This window comes from Phyllopteryx taeniolatus, chromosome 8 (genome assembly GCF_024500385.1).
Source record: "Phyllopteryx taeniolatus isolate TA_2022b chromosome 8, UOR_Ptae_1.2, whole genome shotgun sequence".
In the NCBI taxonomy this organism is placed as follows: Eukaryota; Metazoa; Chordata; class Actinopteri; order Syngnathiformes; family Syngnathidae; genus Phyllopteryx; species Phyllopteryx taeniolatus.
In genome coordinates this window covers 11,939,792-11,952,165 of record NC_084509.1, presented here as the reverse complement: position 1 = coordinate 11,952,165, position 12,374 = coordinate 11,939,792, and the positions used below count along the sequence as shown (strand labels likewise).

General features: G+C 43.3%; 2 protein-coding genes across 5 annotated transcripts; one reads left to right on the top strand and one right to left on the bottom strand.

Moving 5' to 3' along the window:
* Positions 1 to 1,662: 1,662 nt before the first annotated feature.
* On the bottom strand, positions 1,663 to 7,198 carry neu4 (sialidase 4). 4 transcript variants are annotated; one of them, XM_061782822.1, is made up of 4 exons: positions 7,006 to 7,198; positions 6,630 to 6,844; positions 3,885 to 4,140; positions 1,663 to 3,296 (listed from the first exon to the last, which is right to left on the bottom strand). In XM_061782822.1, the coding sequence occupies exons 1-4, from the start codon at positions 7,031 to 7,033 to the stop codon at positions 2,371 to 2,373; spliced, it is 1,425 nt and encodes a 474-aa protein (XP_061638806.1). In that variant the 5' UTR covers positions 7,034 to 7,198; the 3' UTR covers positions 1,663 to 2,370. The 4 variants fall into 4 exon arrangements, with proteins under 4 accessions (XP_061638806.1, XP_061638808.1, XP_061638807.1 ...); XM_061782824.1 differs by lacking the exons at positions 6,630 to 6,844; positions 7,006 to 7,198 and adding exons at positions 4,277 to 4,327; positions 4,600 to 4,739; XM_061782823.1 differs by lacking the exons at positions 6,630 to 6,844; positions 7,006 to 7,198 and adding exons at positions 4,277 to 4,327; positions 4,584 to 4,712.
* A 1,101-nt stretch (positions 7,199 to 8,299) lies between these two features.
* On the top strand, positions 8,300 to 11,981 carry wdr53 (WD repeat domain 53). Its single transcript, XM_061782359.1, has 3 exons — positions 8,300 to 8,491; positions 8,941 to 9,430; positions 10,460 to 11,981. Exons 2-3 carry the CDS (start codon positions 8,942 to 8,944, stop codon positions 11,078 to 11,080), a joined length of 1,110 nt encoding a protein of 369 aa, XP_061638343.1. The 5' UTR covers positions 8,300 to 8,491; position 8,941; the 3' UTR covers positions 11,081 to 11,981.
* The last annotated feature ends 393 nt before the right edge of the window (positions 11,982 to 12,374 follow it).

Here is a 12,374-nt window from a genome sequence, read left to right as displayed (position 1 = left end):
CTACAAACCCAACAACACAACTCTGCTTTATCGGGATTTGGCCTGCACACGTCAACTCGTGGGCTCACAAGATTAGTTAAAGAGCAGTTATCACCAATGTAGTCTTCACACTAGATGACTTTTTTGTTTTGTTTTTTAACCTGTCCTGTTCAGCTGCTTGATCATGCAGAAAGGAGGATCAGTATAGAGTGGCTACCTTGAGGTATGAGGAACCTGACTTACGAGTTTTTCGAGATATGGGCCATCCTTCGGCTGACTCAACTCACTTCACACATACATGCAAATCAATCGCCTTTCAGCGAAATTCGCCGTTTTGAACTCAAAATAGGCCATTTACGTGAATCGTATATCGCTGTTTCGAAATTCTAGAACGCTGGCAGCTAGATCCATTCCATAGATCCACCATCCACACACAGATGTATTTGTGAATATTACTCCGTGGGAGACTAACATGCAAGAGCATCAGCCTCTGCGCCCAGGGCCTGCTTTGGGTAAATCGCAGGAGTTGACGAGACCAGATAAAAACACTACCGCCGCTTCTGCTGTTAAGAAGTAACGGTACTTTTACTCCATTACAATGATCAAATGTCGCTCGCTACTTTTATCAATTGTTTCTTCTTTATCAACTATTTTGTGCACGAGACTACGATTTAGACTTCCGCATTGGGCGCTGTTTGCGCCAATCCAATTTAAACCCTAGTAACGTTTAAGTCTAGTTCATCAATCAAACAACACAATAAAGTCACATGACCTTACACGTCTTCTATTGGGCTTCCCGGTCATAGGTATTAACACTAGATAAGCCAGCCCCGGCTGATTGTTGTGCCTAAGTGGGCACCATTTTGGGAAGGTCGTCATTACCATGAATGCAACGGCGAGCTACTCTTGTTTACATTTAGACGAACAAAAAAAAACAGCTTTCGTGTATTGTAGTATTTGCCTGGCACTGTCTGCCCAAACGTTGATATTTCAGCTCACTTCTAACTTGAGAAAACACCGTGCAGTAAATTGCAGATGTTTACTAATACGCAAATTTCAAGCTGACTTGGCATCAGCGCAGGGAAATACACATCTAGACCACACACAACACTGATATAAACACAGGCAGGACACACGCACACATTGGACACAATTTGCTAAACACGCTGACATTGCAATATTAAGCCATTTAAGGGCATAGAAGTCGGTCAACAGGGAAGTGGACATGGACGGCATGTCTGTTGATAGACTTGAATGTGCACAATTCCAGGAAGTCTTAAAAAGGGTGTGATCCTGTTTATTCTTTCTTTATTTTTTTATTAATGTTTCCAGGAATTCTCTTCGTAGTTGGGGTTACCTCTAGGTTTTCAAAGTGGTGGACTATTTCCATGGAAGAATGTTGGGAACTGTACGGAATACAGTGGAACCAAAACATGTTTTCCTGTAACATGTTTGACCTGTTTGTTGCCATTATAACAGCTGTATTGTTTTCAGTGACATTTGAACATCATCCAGAGAAGTTAAATACTGTATTATCAAACTAAAATAAAAACTGCTCGCCATTTGAAGACCCCTGACATTAATTGTAATGTAATTCATGAATAGTGAAAATCCACAAATAATTGACGACCACCCCAAAAAGGGGTTCGTAATTGCCCACAGGTGCCACAAGATAGCTGCCTAGCAATTAAAAGGAGACTGGTATTTTGTTTGGATTTATTTATTTACCGTGATCTGTTGTAACACAGACACAGAATCAGCAACGCATCAACACCATGCATGCATCTAGAATGTACACAATCATGAACCCATGTTACATAAGTGTATTAAATAGTTAAATCATTCAGCAAACCACCCTCATGACGCTCATCGATAGTTGTGTTAGCCAGCATACTAGCCTAAATAACACGATAGCATAAACCGACGTGCAATCACAAATATGCGCACTAGCACTTAGCACAAAGAGTATAAGTGATTTAATTCCCCTTTTGGCATTTACACACAATAGTTCTTCGAGAATACAGGCAAATTGTAACGCAAATTAGCATACAATGGCTTTTTTTAGCTACATCGGTAGAGAAGTAAAAACATAATTTCACTTTTACTGTGCATGGGGTGTGTTCAAGGACTGCCAACAAAAGGACATTTCAAACGCAGATGAAAAAAAAAAAAACATCATTGAATGAAACCAAACTACACTTAGATGCCAAAGTAATACATTAATTGCTTTGTCCTGGTTACAAAAAGAGCAAATCGGTGAGGTTTTCATTGAATAATGGAGGATAGGTTAAAAAATAAATACATTTGTAAATGCCCCACTGTGAATATTCAGTGGTTCACTTGACAAAATTCTATGAAATATGACTGGACAAGGCATTTTGCAAACTCAGTTCAAGACAGAGCACAAAAGTCACCAAGCTTCTTCTTCCTACTCTTCTTCGTGTGTAGAGCATCACATCCGCCTGCATTGGCTTCAGGCCCTTGCTGTTTGTTACACTCTCCGCTTACGAGGGTCTCAGCTGTCGGGAGGTTATCGATGAGCTCATAGAGAGTGAAGATGCAGAAGCAGATCTCGTCGTAGGCCGTCCTGGAGCCGCACTCCAACAGGCAGGCGAAGGCCACGGCGGGTGGGGAGCCGGGCGAGGACGGCAGCTCCACGTACGCCAGGTCAGAGTAGGCAGACGGACCCTCGTAAATCACCCAGGGCCCTCGCCAGCTGTCAGGGTCCCGGGGGTAAAGACTCAAGAAGACGCCTAGATCCTTTCGCGCGCTGGTCCATGTTGGGTGGGAATACAGCACCCACGTGGGGGTGAGGAAATCTGGGCAGCTGTTTTTTTGTGATGGGATGGGGGAGGTTAAATAGTGTCTAGAGTTCTGGGTGAGTAGCCGCGAGTGGAACTCAAGATGTAAATGTAGTGGAGCCGGGAAGCCCACTACGCTACCATGACAACCATTACGAGGCTCCACCAACCGCTGCACCAGCTGACCCTCCTGAAAGGTGGCCCCGTCGTCCAGACTGAGGGCTTGCACCCTGAAGCCCAGCCGGCTGCGTGCATTGCAGTACAAGAAGTTGGTCCCGTCCTCCTCGTCCACCGACACCACCTGGCACTCCACGCTCTCCGGGCCCGGAACAGTGTCCCCTAAACGCCACGTTCGCCCGTGGGTGTCGCTGTGAAAACAGAAGGCGCGCGGGGACGTCTGACACAGCTTTCCGAAGCACTGCTTGCACTCGATGTGGTAGGCGTAGGCGGGAATGAGGAGGCGTCCGGACTTGAGCTGGATGCCATGGCCTGGGCCGAGTGCAAAGGTGGCCCATTCTGGAAAAGGAGCCAGAAAGGAGGTGTAAAAATGACAAAAGATGGCAGCGTAGCACTTAAAACAGATAGGATCATAAAGCATCAACGTCACCCTTCTAGCACATGCACCATCATGAACCCATGTTACAGAGATGACTGTATTCAGTAGTTAAATTATTCAACACAAACCACCTTCACATGAGGTTCATCAATAGTTTTAGGTTGCATGCTAACCCACATAACCCACCACCACAAAACTGATGTGCCATCACACATGGACAAACAAATATGCCCACTAGCGCTTTACATAAATATTATTAAGTCATTAAACTTATCTTTTGGCTTTTACACAAAGTAACAAATGTTAGGAAATACAGACGAATTGTAACGGGAAAGTAGACTACACCAGATGTAAGTACTGTAGCTGCAATCTTTTTCCTATGAGGGCCATACTTCTGACCCACCACGAGAACTGAATCCAAAACAGTCTACCCTTGCAAAAATATTGCAAAATGAATGTACATAATGAAGTGTCCAGTGTGTGTCCAGTGTTTTAATTACAATTAGATCAGAATTTTTTTTAAAAACAGAAAAAAGGAGGTGCCTGACCTTTGATAGTGTCTCCAATGACCTGCTGTGTGAGGTCAGTGGCCGGACCCCACGTGACGCCATTGTCCGTGCTGGAGACATAGCAGAGGCGTGTTAGGTTCTTCCCCGTGGCCAGCTGGAAGGATTCGGGGATGTGGCCCAGAATAGCGATGAAGAACAGGAAGAGGGTGCCTGTGAAGTCGTCGTACACCGGGCACGGGTTCATGGAGCGATGGCCCGGCAGGTACGCTGTGCCCACAGCGTCCATGCCTTCCCACTGGAAATGCAGAGGATGACTTAATATTTAACCCTCCTGTTATGTTTTTTTATGGGACAACGTGACCTGCTGCACGTTTAATCATCTCCAAAAACACAAATTCAAAAATATTTAAAATAAAATGAAGGGAAAGTACCAGATTCGGCCTGCTGCATCATCTTACGCAGCCGGAAAAAGTTCTTGAGCCCTGAGAAATGTTGATCAGCAAAGTATATGATTGTCATTATTTATTGTTTTATTATTGGTAGTTTTAAAAAATGTTTTAATAACCCCTATTTCATTGTATCTGCACCATTTAGTGAAAATGAAGGCTTACTAATGGTGTTGAATCATTATGTACAGCACTTTATAACAGCGGTGGTTGTTTTTAAAAGTGCTCTTTAAACAAAGTTGAGTTCAGTGTTTGAAAAAATTATGCCGTGCAAGAGTAAGTTCACACAGACCTGCACATGTACGTACTATGAAACTGGGACTGGCTCATTAAATCAGATTAGGAGCCATTTCTCATGAGCTGTGCCCTGCAGTTCCGTTGTTGGAGCTTGTGTGGCCCTTTGCGCCCCTCTCGCCCTCTCTGTCTCTCTCTTCCCAGTAATCAGCACCACCTCCGCCACGCACCTGTTGTCAATCAGCCTTCATCACCTGAATTTAAGCCTGCCAGATCCAAGACTCCACTGCCGAAATATTAACGTTCACCCGTGGTACACCGGCTCGCTACTTACATGTAAGCTATTCCAGTCCTTGCAATATTTCTGACCTCCATGTTCTTCCTTGTCCTCAGTGCTCCATCCGTGTTCCCCGCCTTGCTGATGACCTCTTCCACCATGCCGCCAAGCCATCCACCTGCTCACGCCACCGCCTGCCCCACGCTCTCTGTCTCGACGACCCACCAGTACGCCTCAAGGGTCCACCTCCGAATCCCTTCTCAATAAACCATTCTCCACAAACTTCTTCATCCTCCACCTGCTTCTGGGTCCACTTAAAATTTATACCATCGTATCGTGACACCATTGACGTTTTGGTGATACTTAGAAACCTGTAGCAACTATAGACGTAATATGTCATCCACGGTAATTTTATTTACCGTAATTTCTCATGGATAATACGCACCCCCAAAGTTGAACTCAAAATTCTGGAGAACTATTCTACCTATGTATAATGCATTTTTACAATCCATGATTTTGCTTCTACCCAATTGATCAAAACATGAAGTATTATCTGTATTTTGTTTGTTTTTTCAAAGAATTATTCTGAAGCACTTTATTTGAACACGTAATACTTCCTTTTTATGTACTTCCTCTTATTTTGATATTCAGAGCCCTACTTTTATTTTGTAAATGAGAAAACACACAGTTGTGCTCATATGGTTGATTACCCAGGCAGAATTGGTAAGATGGGTACAATTCTTTAAAAAAAACATGAAGGGCCAGGCGAAACACAATTTTATTGTAATGTGATTCAAATTAAACTGTCAAGCATTTCAGAAAAGCATTATGATTAAACAAAACATAACCATAAATAAATTAATGATGGTTGTTGTTCAGTCATCAGTCATGTTAAAAAAACAAAGCAATCACAAATTCTGCTAGGGTATGTAAACTTATGAGCACAACTGTACATATATGCAGTCATACGTACCCCTTTCTAGGTGGTGGTGGAATATTAGAATGAAAGTGTACACTTTTCTCATAACCTCTAGGTGGCAGTGGTATATTAGAATTAAAGTGTGCAGCTTTTTCATAACCTCTTTTTTCATTTCCCCCTATACCTATGTATAATACGCACTATTGACTTTTTACAATGTTTGGGTGGAAATAAATTTGCATTATACACGAGAAATTACAGTAATTCCATCAGACAGCAAGTATACTTTGAGTTTGATGCTGCATTGTTATCGCTATGAATATGACTGGTGACCAGAAGTTGGCACGCCACCTCAGCCCAAACACGGAAGTGGAAACGTGCATTTAGTCCATTGTGATTGTTTTTGCCTTTTGTTGATGTATAGGTTTGATGAGCGCGACCTGAGCATCCAGACTGCGGTCACATCGGATACATATCTGATTTGTATCCACATATGAAAGAGGCCTCGGTTGGATATGAAAAAAAATCAGAATTGTACTGCTCACAGTGACATAAAAAAAATCTGATACATGTCACATTAGGCAAAAAAATTGGAATTGACCTGCAGTGTGAACATATCCTTTGACTAGTCGACTAATTGGTTCAATCCCTACGACTAATATGATGAGGCGACTATACATTTTATATGGTTTTACAGTCATAACGGCCCTCTGAGGAAACCATGACAATAATGTTGCCCACAATATTTTTTTTTTTATTCCTTAAAGGATTGACTGGTGATCAGTCCAGGACACCACCTCTCACCCAAAGTCAGCTGGGATAGACACCACTTCACATAACGAGGGCAAGCGATATAGAAAAATGGATGACTAGAACTACCTGAAAGCTAAGCAATGAATATCTCTCACCTCAACATAATTTGTGAAGAAAGTCCCTCTTCTCATGACCAGCAGGTGAGCATGGGAATCAGAAGGGCTGAGTCTCTCCTCGCAGAAGGCCAGAAAGGAGCTGCAGCGGGGCAAGTAGAGCAACGCCGGTACGCGGTAGGTCACCCCGTTGGGCTCCTTGCGGAAAAGGACAGACCTCGCTGGGAAATAAGGTGCCCTCATTGTGCTCGGGCTAACTGTAAATATAAAAACATGCATCTTCATGGCGTATTTTTTTATAGTTCTTTATTGATGGCATCAGTTAGTTGTGGTAACTGCCTTTCATTATCAATATAATTACTGTAAGAAGAATCCCTGTCTGTCTGTGTAGATAAGTTGAAAAATGAAGGATACCTACATTGAGATCCTGCTTTGTGGAAAGGCATCTTTGACTGTGTGATGTTAAAGTGGGCTTTTAGGTTAGTGTGTTGTTCTTTTTTTTTTTTTGGTAAAAGGGGGCCCTCCCCTGCCCTCCCCTCCCTGCCACCTATTCAACGCACCAGCTTAGTATGCTTTTCACTGACCCACAAATGGACCGCACTCATCAAGTCTATAGCTTTGGATGAATCAGCGGAGAGTGGTCATTGTGGAGATAGAATGTCATGTGGTTGTTTTGGGGGCATGCTGAATAAAGATTGGATGAGCAGGAGTTCCCCTGCCAGGTTTTTGTTTTTTACTTTGTCCGAAATCATGTGTGATAAACACAACACTGCGCCACCTGCACAAGTTGAACAGATCAATACAAGAGCTGTGTCATATATAAATGGTCTTGACAAATAATCAGAGTGAATAAAAATATATTCTTTAAAAAGTTATATTTTATTTTTGAAAGAAATATATAGAATATAGAAATAAATATCTTAAATTTGTAATTGTTATTTTTAAATTTGTATAATATACACATTATACATTATAACATGTTCTTCAAAAAATTATTATATTTTTATTATATGTATTCTTTAAAAATACTCTTATTTTAGAAAAAAATGTAACTGAAATATAATACTTGTTTCCATTTTGGAGTATTCTTTAAAAATACTATACTACGAATCTACTATTTTCGAAGAAAAGCAAGAAAATAGCACGAGAAATATGTCCAATTTTCTTTTATTTGTATTTTTTGTATTCTTAAATATTAGTTTTATTTTCTATGTATTATTTAAAAGTATTCTGCTATTTTTATTTCAGACAAAAAATATCGCTAGAAATATGTCAGCAAATATGTTGAATTTTAAAATGAAATATGCAGCAACAGTCGGATGTTGTTTTTGCTTCAGTCTAGTGTATATGACGTCACCAATCGAATGGCATGAAAGTGGGGCGTTATTAGGATTCCCACATAGTTTCTAGGCAGTACACGCCCCACTGCAACATGATTGGCTCCTGCGTCTGGTAAGGGAAGGCTACCAATTGCGAGATGACCTTCCCAAACTTTTAGCACATTTGTACGAAATAACAACAAAGGAGGTTGTTATGGTTAGGTTTAGGGACAGGGTTGAGGATTAAGGTGGTTTAGAATGAGTTAAAGTTAGGATGAAGGTGAGTGGGAAATTTAAGCCACAACTGTACTGTTTTTCCGCCTGGAAGTGGTAGGGCGTATTCTGCAGGGATACAACAGCCAATAACAGTGCAGCACCGCATGTCCTGGAGCCAGTAATATTGGAGCAGGGCGTGTCCAGCCTAGAAAATATGTGGGAATCCTAATAACGCGAATAAGACACATGGTGGTTAGCTTGTTGAAATTTCACACCGTTTCGTCCTTTTACCTTGTCAAAATCACAGCTATTGACAGCGTAACGCCACATAAAACAAATGCTATGATCTTTTAAGCGGTTATTTTACACGTAAGTACAAGGTGCCTGAATGTTTTTGTCTGTGTGTGGAAGACGGAATCCACATGAATCTTTAATGTTGTTAATTCTGGAAAGAATGTTTGACAAGACGTCCGAAAATAGCTTTGTTCACGTAGAAAACATGCAGGTGCATAAAAAAATATATCTAGTCATCTGTTAACAATTTATTTTTTAAGGGCTGACGTTGCAAGAGGGGAGGTGCAAATGATATTAAAGTGTTTTGGGGTTATAGTTTGTGGTATACTGATGGTTTAAACTATTATATTATATACTATTATAGATGTTTTTTGGGTGAGATAGATCCAACAGGGGGTGTCAACTACTTGTTTCTTTCCGCTATTCCTGGAATCGCCCTCTCTGTCCCTATCCCCTGCGAATACTGGATGAAAACGTGTCTGAAGCTTATCACAATTCTGCTTTCCCCCCCCCTTTTCTCTTAGCATGGCCAAGCTGTGGTGTGAGGGTCACTCCACGGCCATTTTGTGTGTGTGCGCATCCCCAGGCCCAGAGGGACTTGTCGCCTCAGGTTCAGAAGGCGGCGAGGTTGCCATTTGGAGCCAAGAAGGATGCGTAGTCGGTCGCCTTAACCTCTTGGGCGAGGAGGACTGCACCAGTGTAGGGTTTTCTCCCGCAGCGCCGGGCATCCTCTACGCGTCGCACGGCGACACGGTGAGCGTGCTCGACCCCCGGAACCTGAAGGGCGCCGTGAAGGAGTTTGCCAACGTCGGGGAGGAGGAGATCAATGCGTTGGCGCTGAACGAAAGCGGTTCGACGTTGGCGCTGGCCGATGACTCCGGGACGGTCCGGATACTGGAGCTTCCCGAGGGGAAAGCGTGCAGGACACTTCGCAGACATACCAACATCTGCTCCTCGGTGGCTTTTAGGCCGCACAGGCCCAACAACCTGCTGTCTGCTGGACTGGACATGCAGGTCAGAACATGACACACAATGTCAGACAGTGACAGTTTGTAGGATTTTGCCTTTATACACCAAGACATGCATCCATTTTTTTTATTGTACTTGTCCTCATTGGGGTTGCAGGTGAGCTGGAGCATATGTTAACTGACTTAGGGCGAGAGGCAGGGTACAGCTTGGATTGGTCACCAGTCAATTGCAAGGCACATTTAGACAAAGAAGCATTCACACCTCTGTAGGGCAGAACGATATATTTTTCTGATCAAAATCGTGATTTCGGACAACAGCACCATGTGATTGCCAAAGCTGTATTTTTATTTTTTTTAAATTTTTTTTATTTTTGCACCAGCAGCACGCCCAAGTGACCCAGAATCTGTGTCAACTATGTATATTATCTGGCCAAGCTCACCAATCAGAAGTGGCATGCTACTCGTGGACAGGTCACGCAAACCAATCAGTTCGGAACTGGTTAAAAACCCCCAAAAAGGTGCATCCACCTAGCCTCCTCCCTCCTTTCCCGGCTGCTCGCAAACTGGGAGGAATGCTACACGGCACACTAGAGTAACTTGCTCCGAGAGGGCTTGAAAAGAGAGCTGGGCTGCTATTTCCGGGCAGGAGCTCGTCCTGGGGAGCGGTTTTCGAAAACAAAAATACGTTTATGGTGAAAGATATTGGACAAAAGCAATGGGGAAAGAGTCTGAGGTTACCTATAATAAAGCCAGGGAAAGAGCCCACAGATCCAACAAGCTACAGGCCCATTGCACTTACATCAAACATAGGGAAGGTTATTGAAAGGATGATAGTAGATAGACTAAATTATTGAGAGAAGCAAGGACTCATCTCTATATATCAAAGTGGGTTAAGGAAAGGAAGGGGAACAATGGATGCGGTTAGTTGTCTGGGAAATGAAATAAGAAAAGCACAAGCCAAGGGCTAATTGCTTAATTTCAAATCCATTGCGATGGTGCATAAAGGCAAAATGCAAATAAATAATAATCTTTCATTGTCCAAATCCTTACTACTTGTTGTACTTTTGCGGTTCAGGTGATGCTGTGGGGTCTGCAGAAGGCACGGCCCCTTTGGACCCTCAACCTCCAGGACATAGCGGAGGAGGAAGACGACCACCAGCAGCGTCCCGGTCAGCTTTTTAACCCTCCGTTGGCCCACTGCGTCTCCGTGGCCAGCTGCGGAAACATCGTAGCTTGCGCCGCAGACGACGGCCGGGTGCACCTAATGCGGGTTGGCGGCGGCTCCAAACTGGAGCAACAGGGGGCGCTCAAGGCGCACTGCCACGGCGCCTCCCAAGCGCATTTCGTCCCATTCCTCTCGCACCCATACTGGCTGGCCTCGGGGGGCAACGACGGCCGCGTGGCTCTGTGGGACGTCAGCAAACACCCCGTGGTGACTCTGGAGGGGAAGGCCAAAATCAAGGGCGCGGCTGCCCCGTACAGGAAGGGCAAAAGCAAGGCAAAGAGAAAAGGAGTGGAGGCGCGAGAGGAACATGAGGCTGACGTGGGGGTGACGGAGAAGTCTGGACCCGAAGTGAACATCAACCATGGGGACAAGGTTAACTGGTTGTGTCCTGCTTTGCTCAAAGGAACGGCAAGTCTCCTTGTGGCCGATCAGAGTTCAAGTCTGACTGTCTATCCTCTGGCTGAGCCGTAGATTACGCTACTCCAGTCATCCATCCACCCACACGTACTGTATTTTACATTGGAAATAGCTCACGGCACACCACCAAACAAAAATTATACAGTAAACCCTTGCTATTCCTAATAGCGAAAAACTGCAAGTAAGGCCCATGATGCAGCCGAAAGCAACCGAACTGGACAATTGTGGTTTGGCAAAAGGAAGATTCCACCCCTGTGAAACCGAATGAAATTCCATTTGGGTTTGGCCTGTTTACTCCGATTGTGGCGTTTATATGAAGCTTTTTCATTCGGTCTAAACTGATTATAATCAGAATAGAAGGCTCAATGTAAACCTGGCTAATTATCGGTCATTCCATTCACTGGCTATACAAGCTTTTCGACGACAGAGACGCCACGCTTTGCTTTCTAGCCATTACCCACAGGTACATGTGAAATTATAAATGCAGTGGTATGTTGAGATGTTTATTTTTTTCTGTGACCATGCTCATAACTGAAAACATTTTTCACTTCAATGGATGTGCTGATTCTTTTGATGTGGGTGCCTTGGCCACCTGGGGGAAATATGATACAGAAGGATATACATGAAGGAGCTGGCCACAATTGCTCAGTAAGTCGCATTAATAGTAGTCGTTCTTTGCAGACGATAAACGGTGTATGCCTGAGTATTTTTATATTGTCTGTCTACATATTTTGCTCCACCGTTTGTTTTCGAATGTCTGTTGCTTACAGGGTTATAACACCGCTACTTAGATGGTATTTGCTATCCCGTCTATGGCCTTTCTCATTGTGTTAGCATTAAGCTAGCGGATTTAAAAGACAAAAGCCATGGTGTTGTTTTAAATACACTGTCATTCTTTATGTTTATTTTGACAGTAAACTTCAACTGGGAGTGGCATTAAACAGCTTGAAGACTCTTTTTGTTCAAGATTGGTCACGTTTTGCCAAGCTGCAGCTTGATGTGACATGAACTGCGTTAACTGCCACCATGCAGTGCTCGTATCTCAAGTCAAAGCAAAAAAAAAAAAATTAAAGTCAGAATGACTGCTCAAAAATTTAATTGGTGTCACTCGTATCTAAAAGGCACCACTGTACATCCCTGTTAGTCAGGGTTTGGCACCATCTTGTGGGATTTGAGAGTAGCTGGGTTTTTTTCCCCCATGCAAAAGTTGCACAGTAAAAAAAAAAAAAAAAAAGTGAAGAGGGAACAGTGAATAGGCAGGGTTTTTTGACTTAGTATGAAATCTGGGCTTGTTTGGCTGAACAAAGCTAGTGTTCTCGAATGAATGGCAACAGGTGGATCCACAGGT